Raw genomic sequence first — 14013 nt, 5'->3', positions numbered from 1 at the left:
CTCTTCCAGTTACTCCGAGTCTGTACGTTCCCCAGGTTAGAAAACAAATAAGAAAGGGCACAAGCCAGCCAAAAAAGCCGAGGCGGTGCCAGGCCGCAGCGCGTCTCCTCGGCTGGCGTCCCCCCCGCCGCGCGCCGCCGCCGGCGTTCCCGCGCTCCGCGGTTTCGGAGGCGCCCGGCGGCCGCAGCAGAGCAGCACGCGCTCCCGTCCTCTCGCTCCCCTTTCCGCCCCTCCAAAGGGAGCGAGTTCAGAAACACTTTCCAAACCGACACCTCCAGCGCTGCGCCTGGAGAGCCCGGGCCGCGGGCGGAAACCTTTCAATGCCGCTCTTCTCCTGGCGGGACCTGTACCGAGAAACCTTGTAGATTTGGTGAATATTCTAAATAAAAATTAAAAAAGGGAAAAAAAAAAAAAAAAAAAAAAAAAAGGAGGACATCCCAGCGCTCACCTCGTGTCATTGCTGATGGGTTTCTGCTGGCAGCCCGGCCGGCTAGGAACAAAACCCGGCCCAGCTGGGCAGCGACGTGGGCTGGGGCGCAGGGAACAGGAACCAGGGTTTTTGTAAAGGGGACTTGTCCAGGCAGAAAGGGAAACTGAGGCACAGAGGTGGAGGAACGAGCCACCGGAGGGGCAGGCACCCTTTGCTTTGGGACTTTTTTTCCTCCCCGATCCCTCACTTGCTGCAGGGCTTGGCTTTCTCTCCAAATCGTGTGATGGCCCTCGTAGCCTCAGCAGGCCTGGCGGTACCACGCAGCCTGTTTGTGGTGCCCAGGAGCTGCAGCCTCATGGCGCCTGCTCTGTGCGGCAGGACAGACACCTAAATGCCATACAGGGACAGCACGAAGAGGCAGCACAGCATACTGGCTCCAGGGGTAAAGGCCACAGTCTGAGGTTGGCTTGTACCAGTGTTTCCACCATCACTCCAAGCCTTGGGTGATGAACAGCCCTGGGATCCCACAGCCCGAGATGCTGTCTTGGTATTTAACCACCCGTGGGTATTATCTTTTGTCTTCCACACGCTCTGAGGGCTCCCTTCCGGACCCAGGTATAGTCCGATCCCCCCAGCACCCTGCAGAGGAGCTCCTTGCCTTGGTCTCCAGGTGAAGAGCTGCCTTCTCTGGTTTTGGCACCCAAATTCGTGTCTGGGCTGCACCACGCAGAAGCCTCCATGGAGCGCATGGGGTCAAAGAGAGCCCCTAAATGCTGGGCTGTCCCCCAGGAGCAAACGCGCCTGTGCCCTCAGTGTGGTGGAGGGCTGGCAAACAGGAGCCCTGACGAGGTGGCACAGCACAGCCAGCAGACCCTGCTGTGGCCTGGCCTGTCCATGAGCCTGCGCCAGGGTCACTCCACAGCCTCCATCCAGCTTGTCTGAGCACTCCCAAACTCACCACAGCAGTGGCAGGCACAGCAGCGGCAGCCCCGGGAGCATGTGAAGCAGAGTGCAGGCTCAGAGAGGCAGGCAGTCTTGGGCAGGGAAGCACTGTGGGGATGGCGGGGGTGCAACCTTGTGCACACAGCGCTCAGTGATCCAGCGGGCATCGAGGCAGGGACTTTTTTTTCTGTCTGGTTGCTGTGCCCTAAACCCACCCTCCCCAGAACCCAGCCCCGTCTGGAGCAGCTGGGCTCCCTGCTAGGATATACAACCCCAAAAATCCGGGGGCAAATAAGCCCCGTCCTGGGGGTTTTAAGCAACGAAGTGTCCTCGGGAGGGCTGCTGGGGCTGAGCCTGCCCCATCTCCTGCATTTCCTGAAGCCACCGGAGCACCGCACGGAGCTCGGCAGCAGGCGAAACCCTCCTGTGCCCTGGGGACCCGGGCGGGTGCTGCCACCTAGAGCCCAGCACCGCTGCACCACGCTCCATTTGCCACCGGGGCCACAGCACAAGGCTCTAAAATGGCTGATGTCCAAACAGCTTGTGAGAAGGAAGCTTCTTATTCAAGCAGTGGCTAGAAAAAAGTTTTCCAGCATGCAAAGCCCTCTTCAGCTCACAGACTGCAGCACTTTGCAGACCCCGGCTGTCACAGCAGGATAGCCAGCTGCCAGGGGAAGCTTGGTGTAGCCCACTACAGCTAACAGCCTCTGTTAGCAAGAGGCACCACACACTCCAGGTGTTGCTGTTAACAGGCAGCCAGGCTGGTGCAGTCACACTGTAGTAACAACTGGAGCTGAGTCTTAGGGTCTCCATCCGCTACCTGGCAAGCAACCCAGCGTGGCAGGAGTCAAGCCCCACACATTTTTTCTGGCCCCAGCTGCTATGGTCACAGGAGGATACCTGCCAAGTCCAGGGGAAGCAGTCTCTCAAGCCCACCACTTCCCAAGCCTGATAAAGGAGTACCAGACAGCAGTTACCCATCACCACATTTCAGCCAACCTGACATGTTTTTAGGAACAACGGAAGAATACTATTAGTTTTGAGATTAATGAGAAGAGCAGAGCTAACGCCCTCATAAGGGACCTACATGAGTCCAGTACCAGATTAGAACTTAAGACAAAAATAGTGCAAAATTTTATCATCTTAAGTGCCAAGATGATAACTGAGCTTTCTATTCTCACACCTCCAACAGATTAGGTACCTAAGGCCTTTGCACAGGTTGCTACGTGGAGTCTTACCCCCTTCCTTAGGGCTTCCATGTCTCTTCACACCAAGTGCAAGGTTCAAGCATTCCAAACCTGGCACAGGTAGGCTGTCTTGAGCAGGCTCTGGCCTGTTGCCTGTCAAGTTAAAGACCTTGGGGAAAGAAGATAAAGACTTGAGACAGACCAACACTCACAACCCTAATTCGTTTACCGCCGCAGAAGTAACACAAACCAGTTTAGGTCCTTTAATCTGTCCAAGACAGGGTGCTGAAGCACAAATGATAAAACATTCTGCATTTTTACAGCAAAAAAATGCTACAGAAGTTTATAGGAAAAAAAATATTTTTGTACATGGGTAAAACATTATAAATTCAAGACAACTCACAGACAAGGGGTAAATTCCCACACATCTATCACTCATTTCTTTTAAAAAGTTCGTTTGAATAGGCAAGCAGTCAAAAGGGCTTGCTTTCTCTTCCTTGAAATGAAAATTGTTTCTTCCAAGTGGCTCACAGTACTGCTTTGCATCTTGGAATGTCCTCCGAAGGCTCCGCCAAGATAAAAGGAGAATAAAAACCCCCGGAGTCCTTTCAGATAGTCTCAGAGAGCAGAAGAAGGGGAAGGAAAGGGAGAAAAGTTTATTCAAACTTTATCTTCTTCCCTTGTGGCTTGTGTTCTCCACCTCCTCCTCTGCCTCCTCGGAAGCCACCTCCTCTACCTAGGAAGAAAATTAGGTCAAGAAGTAGAGTTGCATATTATCCCTAAATAGACACTACCACCCTTCCAAACCCACTCTGGCACAAGACAAAAAAATAAATTAATGTCAAGTGCTCTGGCAACACACCAACATATTCTCAAGCATGACTTAAGACTGACTATATCCATTGGAACAGAAGGCTTTTTTTTAATTTACTTACCTCCAAATCCTCTGCCACCGCCTCTGCCACCAAATCCACCTCTTCCTCCTCTGCCTCCTCTGCCACCACGACCACCAAATCCGCCACCAAATCCACCACCACGTTGAAAATCACCCTTTGGCTTGGCAAAATCAAGGATGACTTTGTTTCCATCTATCTCTCCATCCTCCATGGCTTCTTTAGCTGCTTTGGCATCTTCGGGGGAGCTGAAGTCCACAAATCCAAACCTGGGCAGTAGGATAAGAGACGGTCATTCTCCAAAGGATCCACAAACTGTACACAAGATCACCAACAGGTACTTGATAGTAATCTCTTAGCGAATAGAGACCCCCCCATAATTCCGCAGTCACCACATCAGTGATCAGGAACGTATTACTTGTTGAACAGCAGCGGCTAATCACAGTCGATGGAGCCACAGTGTGAATTTGCCAATACTGAACAGTTAATATTCTTCTCGTGCGAATCCATAGGCTGCCATGGATTTGTTGGCAGGAAGGAGCTCATTGAGAAGACACACACTATCCGCTACTAACTGAATCTAAGTTTTAAGCTTGTTCTCTCTTTCCATGCAACTTACTGGCTTTAGAGAATCACCTGTGCAACATTACAAACACCTTGGAGTACAAGCAGTTAAAATGAGTTGTCTTTCTAGAGTAACTGAAAGAATTTCAGATAAGGTTTAACATACCCTTTGGATGACCCAGTGTCTCTATCCGTGACTATTCTAGCACTTATAGAGCCTTCAAATGACTCTCTTAGCGTCTCCTCTGTTGTGTCCTCAGAAAGGCCTCTGACAAACAATGTTTTGCTTTGTTCTGCAGAAAGAGAATTTGTTTGGAGAATTGCAAGTCTGAGCAAAGCACCTTTCACTTATTAACACTGGTCTGCATAACTGATTCCTAGAACAGCTTATGGTTTTGTTAAGGGGTTTGGTTTGTTTCTTAAAAGGCAGCCCAAAACAGCTGAGCATCCACAGAAGCCTTCAAACTTTTGGGGGACTGAAGTTAGAACGTTACCTCAAAAATACCTCCACAGACCAACTCGGTACTGTCAAAATAATTCTAATAGATACAAGTATCTCAGGAATACCAATACCAGAAGGACAAAAAAAACCTCACTGCTGGATCAGCACTTGACTATCTAGAGGACTTTGGAAATAGTTTCATCAGCATTTCAGATAATCAATCATCATATCCAGCATTAACATTTATAAAGCAAGTCTTCATAGGCAAGTCCCTTCTGCTTTTTTTTTTTTTTTTTTTTTTTTTTTTTTTTTTTTAAGTGGACCTATACTTGCAGGTATTATGCACAAGCCACAGCTGTCTAAAGACCAGGTGATCAAAGGGGGAAATACTTACGATTAAAACCTCCTCTTGCATTCATGTTCCCTTTCTGCCATGCTGGTGAACTGAATTCCAGTCTGATTGCTCTGCCTTCAATTTCTGTATTGTTACAGGAATTTAAAGCCTCTTTGGCATCCTCAGCTGTGGGAAATTCTACAAATGCGTACCTATTTGGACAGGAAGATTTAAGTTAGACTGGGAGCACAAGAAAACCACTGAAAGTCATTCACGATGCCAGCTGAGAGTTAGTACAGAGCCAGAACATACCCTTTAGGCCTGCCCTGATTGTTCTGTGGCATCCTGATGGCAGTAGCTTTTTTAAACAGTTCTTGAAGGGTCTCTTCTGAGGCAGAGTAGGAGAGGTTGTTTACAATTAGGGTCTTTGCCTCCTTCTCTCCTCCTATGAGGGAAAATCAGTATTAGAAGTGCACATTTAGAGAGGGACAGTTCTCTTTCACTTGCCCCTCCCCACCTCTCCTGTGAGCACAAAAGGCTAAATGCAGTTCTGGTTTAGTCACCTGGACTAATCGTTATCTTCCAACTGAAAAACACACAGCACAAACATGAAACACATAAGAACCAGAGCACAAATCAAGTAAAAGGTGCCTCACTGCTTAGTTCCCCTGCAATGCTTCAAGCAGTTCTATCCCTATCAAGCTTCTGTAACAGAGCGAAATTAAATTCTAAGTGTCACCTGCATACACATTGCTGATATGGAAAAGTACCTTTCTGACTTTCTTGTTGGCTCTTCTCACCAGTGTAGTCAATGACCATGGCACGACCATCTATCTCTGTGCCTTGCTTCTCCTCCAAAGCTTTGTCTGCCTCAGCTTCTGTTTTAAATTCAACATAGGCCATCCTAGAGCATAGGGGAAAAAACGTAAGCAAATGACTCCTTTTAGAAAGGACTAAGTTTATGAACAGGGGGATGTGAAAGCGCTTTGAATTGGCATTTTCAGCACACCTAATCCATCAGGTTTCCTGAGACAGCTAAAGGACACATGAACTTATCAAAATGCACTAAGTGTTTCAGAAACAGCAAGCAGCCAACAGTCCTCTCAGCAACATACCCTTTGCTGGCTCCCTCCTTGCTAAAGACTAGTCGGACTTCTATTGCGTTTTCAAACACGTTTTTCATCTCCTCTTCAGTTAAACGGTAGGGCAGATTCTTCACAAAAAGCGTTCTGGCATCTCTCTCTACAAAGGAAAGTAAGCACAAAGTTACTTCTACACTACCATCTAGCTAAAAATCTTTTCTCATATACTGCCAGCTTATTAAGAAAGCCAGAATGAATTCACCCAGCAGAAAAAACACAGGGCAAGTTTCTATCTCAGAGGCAGAAAAGGCAATTATGACAAGCAAATAAGCCACCATTACACTTCTCTTTCTCTCAAGAGCATCAAGTCAGAATGTAGGTTCTGAAGCCAAAGACAGAGCCACACTTCTTCCTCACATCCCTAGTACGCACATTCTTTTATTTCCAAACATTCCAGTCAGAGCTTGCATAGCTGTATGTTAGCATATAGAGAAACTGCTTAAAGAGCCCAAACCAGGAGTATCAGCTTTTGAAGGGTTACACAGTGGCCATCAGTAATACTGTGGCATACTCTAAGCTGTTATCATCTACCGATTATTACAGCTTTTCTTTAATGCCCACAGATACTCAGTTATGTGTTGTACCTTTCTTATTTTCTTTAAGGCTTTCCTTGCTCTTTGCTTTTTCCAGTTTGATTTCCAAACCCATGAGCTTCTTTCCGTTCAGCTGAAGAGCTTTATCCAGATCTTCAGCAGATGAAAAGTCTACATAGCCAAATCGCCTGAAAGAGTAACTTTATTATCTAGTCTGATCTGCTTTAGTATCAGAGAACACAAACAAAGAAACACAGAACCACAAAGGGCTGGTCAAATTAACATGTTAATAAAATAAATGCTAACTGACCGAGAAAACCAAAGCAACCATACAGAGCACAACAGCTCTGTACTTAAGTGGCAGCCTTCCATTTTTTTGGAATGCACTGTCTAAAGCAGCTGTTGGCCAGGCAAACACACCTACCAGTACTGCATGTGTCCTGCACTTCCACACTGTATCAAGCAAGCACCCCAGAATTTTGAAGAACTTACTTGGAAGAACCAATTCTAACTTCTGTGACTTGGAGATTTTTCTTGCCAAAAAACTCCTTGATAGCAGTCCTCAGTTCTTCGTACTCCTTGGTCGGTGTCAAATTTCTCATGAAGAGAGAAAAAGCTGAACTAGGCCCTAAAAAAGTTGAGAGTTTTTCCTTTAGGGCAGTTAGATGAATTGGAAACCGACAAACTGACTGGACAGCTTTAGCACATCAGTCTCTGCTTGAAATAACATCATGCTTCAGTATTAAGTCCCTTAGAATCATCATTTGTGCTGGCAAAATCACACTGAACATCTAATCCTTTCACTTATCCTGTCTTTTCTCACTCAACAGCCCAATAATAAGTGAAGACCCCCCACTAAATCTCTCTAAGAATTTGCAAATGCTATGAACATCATTTAATGACCCCACAGCAGCCTACCTTCCGTTTTCTTTTTCTTGGCCTCTGGTGCACTTTTATTGGCCATTTCTTTCTTCCTCTTTCCAGGTGCTTCCTTGACAGGTTCTGGTGATGGAAAACAAATAAAAAAAAAACGCTGAATGTTTTTCTACAAAAGCTCCAAAAAGCTCAAAAACACAGCTTCTCCTATGGTGGATCAGCACATGAGTTATCTTTATGCAGATCATACACAAGACCTTCTGTCATCATGGCAACTGCTTATTACTTCCCACTCCAAAAGACCACAATCAGACAAAAAATTTTGTTCAGAGATTCTTCCCATTATTATGGACAGCTATGTTCACCAAACCATTTAAACTCACTTTCGTCCTCACTTTCCTCCTCGTCCTCCTCATCTTCGTCATCCTCCTCTTCATCTTCCTCATCTTCATCGTCATCTTCTTCATCCTCATCTTCAGACTCTGCCTTGGCTTTAGCTGGTGTAGCCTTTACTGGAGTGGGTTTCTTTACTTGAACAGGTGTTGTGTCCATGGCCTCATCTTCAGACTCTGAAATGAGTTCAGCACAAAACTTGGAAGTGTATTCAAGATTAAAGCACTTTTTAAAACCAAACAGAAAATTTCATGTGAAATTCAGAGAGTTCTGCCCGTCTGCATGAATTTACACAATCTCAAGAAAGCATTTTTACACCTTTATAATGCTTACAAGCTCCCTCAAGTTTTATTGTATTAAAGATAGTGCCTCCTCACCAAGAATAAAGAGAAGTTTTTATTAGAAAAAGGAAAATAAACACCCATTCAGCCAAATCTGATGGGCACCAGTAAACACAGACAGATACATACTCATCACTAATTAACCTACTAGATTACCTCCTTAGAGCTGTTTTATCAATTTCATATCTTCTAAAAACTACATTTTCTAAGAGTTAGACAAAGCTTTTCCTCAATCCTTGTGGACTACATACCATCATCTTCCTCCTCCTCATCATCATCTTCATCCTCCTCTTCCTCAGACTCTTGATTCGCTGGCACAGCTACAGGCTTTTTGGCTGGCATAGCTGCAGGCTTTTTGGCTGCAGGCTTTACAGGCACCGCTGCTTCCTCTTCCTCATCTGCAACAAAGCATTCATCCAGAACACTCAATCTTTACATTCAAAGTACTTTGTTTCACTGGATTTTGGCAAAGTTCAGAGAGCATCAGAAAACTAGAACATGCTTCACACCCTGCACAAGGCAGACGCAGCCCAAGAAATTCTCCTGCAAAACTCACCAGTTCTCCTTGCTTACTAGCTTTCACTAACAAAATTCTCTCAAGCACCAAAATACACTGAAATGTCAGCTTTAAAGGTACTCATATCCAGCTATTGGGCTGACCTAACTTTAGTCAACTTTTAAGATGGACACATACTCCAGAAGTAGCTTACCAGAGTCGTCTTCCTCATCCTCCTCATCCTCCTCGTCTTCCTCATCCTCTTCATCCTCCTCGTCTTCCTCCTCACTCTCTTCCTTCTTGGCATTCTTTCCATTTTTAGCTCCCTTTGCTAGGGCAGCAGCCTTTTTAGGTGATGGAGCCACAGCCTTCTTGGCTGGAGTAGCCACAGCCTTCTTGGCTGGAGTAACTGCCTTTTTTGCAGGGGTAGCAGCCTTCTTAGCAGGGGTAGCAGCCTTCTTGGCTGGTGTAACTGCTACTTTTTGCTGTTTCTTCTGAGGAACCATCTGAAAGAGACATTCAGTGCAGGACTTTTATGCAGCTCCTTTAAATGAGTTTCAGATTTGACAAACATGACATTGCAGAGGCATTATGCCTTGACAGTTGATGAGAACTATGCAGCCACACTCATGGGAAGGTAACACTTCAGGAGATGCAGCAAACAAATCGCCACCTCTGCACACCCAATTAATCAAACACTTGCTTTCTCTGGATTCCTATACCTTTTCTGTGCATCTCTGCCTTGGCATTGCTGCAGCACTCACAAATACATGGCAACTACAATCTAGAAAGTATCATTTTAACAGAGTTATTGAGCTGTTGTTAAATTACTATTAGCTTGGTAAAGCTCAAAAGCAGCTTTGTTGTGCTTTGACAACTTCTGCAACAGCCAAGTTTGAATTCCTTGCTACTGAAGCAACACCTATGATTTCTGATAGTATCCTGTAGCTTCAATTTTTCAGTCTTGTATATCATTTGTGAGTGGTTAAGTTACTTTTTAGAAAAATGAACACATTTCTTTAGTCGTGAAATAAAATGGGGAACAGAGCAAAGCTGCTGATGTCCTTCTAAGTTTCACTGTCACCCACTTGCTCACCAGTACTAGAAACAGCTGAGACCCAAGCATTCCTTTCAAACTCTGGAAGTATGCAGATTAATCAGTTGAACTACTTTTTCTGTATTGCTTTCCTCTTATAAAATCTTGTTTATTGTTCAGCTACAATCAATAGATGTATACTGGCCACTGATTTAACAACGGTTACGCTCCTCATGTAAGCTGCCTCCCCAAACCTTGCAACACTCTGGGACCCACAGGCCCTTTTCAGCTGTGTTACAGATTCAATCACCTCTTCTCCGCTGCTTTCCTCTAGTTCAGAGGACTCTTCTTCCTCGCTTTCCTCGACCTTCTTGGGGGGAGGAGCCATTTTTTTCTGTTTGATCTGATTTTTGGGAGTCTGAAAGAAACGGGGCGGTGCGTTAGCGGCGTTTGTTCCCTCGGCAGAGGCATAAAAAGCGAATCTCGCGTCAAAGAAACTCCATCCACCTGCCGGCGCCCGCACGGCCGGGCCGCTGCCCCGAGCACGTGGCTCCGCGCCGCGCGGGGCCGCCGGTGGCCCCGGGGCGCCCCGCGCTCCCACGTGCTCGCTCTCCCCAGCGCACCACGTGGCCGCGCGGCGGCGTAACCCGCCCCCCCACCCGCCGCGCCCCGCGCGCGCACGCGGCAGTGCGCGCGCCCAGCCACGCTCTCCGCCCCCCACCACCTTCCCCGCAGCGCGCGGGCCGCGCAGCGCCTTCCCGCCCTCCCCCCTCACCCGGGCCGCCACAGCGGCGCGCGCCCAGGCCTTCGCGCGCGGCAACATGGAGGGCGAAAAGGGAGGGCTTGAAACCGCTCCTTTCGAACGCGCCCCTCCTCCCGCCGCCATGTTAACGGGGAAGGAGGGGTGGCCTGGAAACCGCCGCGGCCCGCGCGCCGGGAGCAGGCGGCCGACCCCCTCCTCTCTACCCCTCCGCGCCGCCCGCCCACCTCCCCCCCGCCCGCCCGCCCGCCGTCGCCGCCGCCGCCGCCCCGCCGCGCAGCCTAGCGCGGCCCTGCCTGGCGCCCTCACCTTGGCGATCTTCACCATGATGGCGGCGGGGCCTAGCGACGCAAGGGCGGCGGCCGAGCTAACTCCGGGGGAAGGGCCGCGTCTGGCGGGGGTGGCGGGAGGGGGAGCGGAGACGGCCCCGGATGGAAGGCGGGAGCAGCCGCAAGACACTGGCGACCGAACCGGGGACTGAAACGAAAGACCGAGCACAGGCCCCTTCCGTTCGCTTGCCTAGCCCTCTGCCTCGCCCCGCCCCCTCCGCCCCCGCCTCGGCCAATCGCCGCGCGCGCAGGCCCGCCCGACCAATCGCCGCCTCCGCCCCTCGAGCCCCTCCGCCAATCGCTGGCAGCTTGCTATCAGCCAACCGGAGAGCGCGTTACAGCCGGAGGCAAGGGAGCGTGTGTGCGCTGCGGGAGGGGGGAGCGGGGAGAGTTCCCAGGCAGCCCGCGAGGAAGCGACGCAACCAATGAGAGGGCGGCAGCTCGGCGCCTGCGCTCTGATTGGGCGGCGGGGCCTAGCAGCGAGTGGGCGTGGCCGCGGCCGCGGCAGAGCATGTGGCCGCCAGACGGCCACGTGGTGGGGCTCGGCCGGGGGTGCGGGTCGCGGGGGGTCGCGGGGGGTCGCGGGGGTCCCCGGGGCCGGGCCGGGGGCGACCGGGGCCGGGGCCGGGGGCGAGGCTGGGGGAGGCCTGGGGGGTCGCGGGGCCGAAGAGAGCCGATGTGCATGGGTAGCTGCAGCTCTTGTGGGCAGCGCGGCCCTGCTGAGGATCAGCTCCGGGGGGTAAAACTCAGCCCGGAAACGGCTCTTGCTTTTCCTTTGGACGGTGAAAGTTTGCAGACAGAGGGGGGCTGTTTTATTTCTTTCGCAGTCTCTGCTGCTTTCTTTCCTACTTGTTCCTTTCCCTTCTCTTCCCCAATTACTTAGTTCCCCGTGTGTACCCACACTCTTACTTTCAGCTGCTAAAAAATTTGAAAGGCTCTTGAGTTTAAAAAAGCCCAAGAGCCCCAGAGCTTGGAGGTTTGTGAATAACGGATTACACTTGACACAGCAGATGACCTGCAGCTGCCACAGTTACAGAAATCATGACAGTTCAACAGCGCGCCTGTTGACAGCAATGCCACAGGCCCACATGGAGGAAAGGCTCTGCACGGTAGAAAACAAATTATGCTTGCCTGATGAATGATGGAAGAAGACAGAGCTGCCCTCTTCCTACAGTGTTTTAGCCCAGTGACACTACAGTTCATGGTGTAATTGCTCCCCTGGTCGCATGCTGCACCTCTGTTTACCGTGCTGATGTGCTGGCCATGCTGCTTTGCACCCTGCCTGACATGGCCTTCACTCCCCTGAGTGTCTGAGTGGCCTCTGCTGCTCTGGCCACCTCATACCTACTGCCACTTTAGACTGGGTGAGATCCTGGGGTCTCCTGCCTGTGACTGTGCCAGTGCTTTCCCCCTTCCCAGCACCTGCTTGGGAGAAGCCCCTAATGTGGGGAACAAGAGAGTCTAATGAGCCCCAAGGAAAAAGTCCCCAGCCTCCAGTTGGATGCAGTGCTGCAGGCCCCGATGGCCTTGGGGACACCCCTGGGATGCTCAGTGCCACTTGCAGACAGGGGATGTGCTGTGAGGGACGCCAGTGTATCTGCCTCCTTGGCCACCCCAATGCATCTTTCTCCTCTGCTGGATGAAGAGACGTGGTCTCCAGGCGGGTAAAGCTAAGACTGAGGACCTCAGCTCATGGAGTGGTGATGGGACCTGTTGGCCTCTGCAGGAGTAAGGCAGCCTGCGGAGGGACTGCCATCATCAGCCAGTACAGGCTGGGGTGGAGTGGGGATAGCGGGGGGCACTGTCTGCCTCCCCACCCTGACCACACTGATGGGGAGCTGTGGACCCTCCCTAGGGAAAACCCTTGCGTAGGGGCAGCTGGGCTCTGCACGTGAAACACGGCAGCTTCTGGCTCACTCCAGCGTGTCCCACCACGTGCTGCAGGAGCCGGTAATGCAAACCTGGGGCTGCCCGTTGGGACGCTGGGTGGCTTGTTACCATCCTAGGAGATGGAGGCCCCTGGGGAATTTTTACTGTCTAAAGCAAGAGCTGATTGCTCGCTCTTTACCATGTGTGCCTGTGGTGTAGCAAGATCCTTTCTTTGCTTTTCCAGTGCTGCTGCTAGTGCCAGGGCTGGCCCTGGTTCCTCTCCGTGTTGCTGCAGGAGGGCTGGGTTGTCATGGAAAAGGACAGCCGTTGCTCCAGCTGTGGGCAGTTTTGGCAGCTAGGGCACCGTGTGTGTTTAGTAACATGCCAATGATGGGCTCAGCAATCCACGGCCATGGCTTAACCTAAGCTGGTGCAGGAAACGGGATGGCGAATGCCACCTCCGTGAACTGACACCACGCTGTTTCGAAAGCAGCGTTAACCTGGCAAGGAGCGGGTGATTGCCGGCTTGGAGATGGGTCGGGCTCGGGCGAGAGGAGCGCAGGGTCCCTGGGGGCTGCCACACTAACCCTGGGCACTGGTGGGGAGACCAGGGGGACCTGCCCATGGCCACGTTAGAAAAGGCCCTCTGGGAACACCCCCCCCACTCGCGGCAGCAAGCGCCAGTTCTGAGGGGCTTAGACTCAAGACTGACCCCGCTGGACCTTCGTCATCTTCTGCGATGTCACTTTTTGGCTTGGTCCTCAATCCATCGTACTAAACAAGGAATCCAAGCAAAATCAGAAACCGGCTGTGTAGGCGCAGCCAAGCCAAGCGTCGCTGTTCCTGAGGAGCTGTGCCCGGTCCGACAGCATCTCACCCGTGGAGCAGGGCAGGATCGCTCCCCGTCACGCCACTGCCCATCTCCTGAACCCGCTTGCCCTGTAGCCAGCAGTACCGAAAGTCCTGGTGCATCTGCACAAGTTTGCATGGATTATTGCAGCAACTGCCCGCCCCATCCGGCCTCCCGCGTGGACAAAGCTGGGCACGTTGCTGGAAAAGCCATGAAAGGGGTGGACTGGCGGCCAGCCAGCGCTCGGCTCTCGGCCCTGGTAGGGGACGTCTCGGTGTTGCTCGTGCTCCCTCGCTTGTTCCAATCGTGCGCCCTGGTGCACGTGGTGCGGAGGCTGCAGCAGGACCCCGTCTTCGGGGGAAGGCCCCATCCTGCCCGCTGCTGCAGTGGCTCGGAGAGCCAGGGGACCGCAAAGCTGAGGTTTGTCCCCACGTCCCCCATGTGGAGCACGGGTCAGACACGCTGGGCAGAAGGATGCTGGTTCGCGCTGGGCGGCCGGTGCCTAGGCCAGGCTCTTGCTGAGGATGCACTGCAGCGCGAGGCTTCCCCAGCGGTACAGCGTAGATCTGCTCCTCTGCAGGCACAGCTACACGTTT

General features: G+C 51.1%; 1 protein-coding gene and 3 non-coding genes across 4 annotated transcripts; all 4 read right to left on the bottom strand.

Annotated features, from left to right (window-relative positions):
• Positions 1-2808: 2808 nt before the first annotated feature.
• Positions 2809-10902, bottom strand: NCL (nucleolin). Its single transcript, XM_062583199.1, has 15 exons — positions 10679-10902; positions 9920-10027; positions 8788-9079; positions 8329-8475; positions 7727-7912; positions 7386-7469; positions 6960-7095; positions 6519-6655; positions 5908-6034; positions 5563-5696; positions 5105-5237; positions 4853-5004; positions 4183-4309; positions 3495-3721; positions 2809-3295 (listed from the first exon to the last, which is right to left on the bottom strand). The coding sequence occupies exons 1-15, from the start codon at positions 10694-10696 to the stop codon at positions 3216-3218; spliced, it is 2088 nt and encodes a 695-aa protein (XP_062439183.1). The 5' UTR covers positions 10697-10902; the 3' UTR covers positions 2809-3215.
• On the bottom strand, positions 3869-4007 carry LOC134144398 (small nucleolar RNA SNORA75). Its single transcript, XR_009959353.1, has one exon. It is a non-coding gene; the product is annotated as a small nucleolar RNA SNORA75 (small nucleolar RNA).
• Positions 4615-4691, bottom strand: LOC134144401 (small nucleolar RNA SNORD20). The gene has a single exon (XR_009959356.1). It is a non-coding gene; the product is annotated as a small nucleolar RNA SNORD20 (small nucleolar RNA).
• LOC134144400 (small nucleolar RNA SNORD82) lies at positions 7170-7238 on the bottom strand. The gene has a single exon (XR_009959355.1). It is a non-coding gene; the product is annotated as a small nucleolar RNA SNORD82 (small nucleolar RNA).
• Positions 10903-14013: the final 3111 nt, after the last annotated feature.

This window comes from Rhea pennata, chromosome 9 (genome assembly GCF_028389875.1).
Source record: "Rhea pennata isolate bPtePen1 chromosome 9, bPtePen1.pri, whole genome shotgun sequence".
NCBI classification, from domain to species: domain Eukaryota; kingdom Metazoa; phylum Chordata; class Aves; order Rheiformes; family Rheidae; genus Rhea; species Rhea pennata.
Note: the sequence above shows the minus strand (reverse complement) of the source record. Positions and strands in the feature narration are given on the sequence as shown.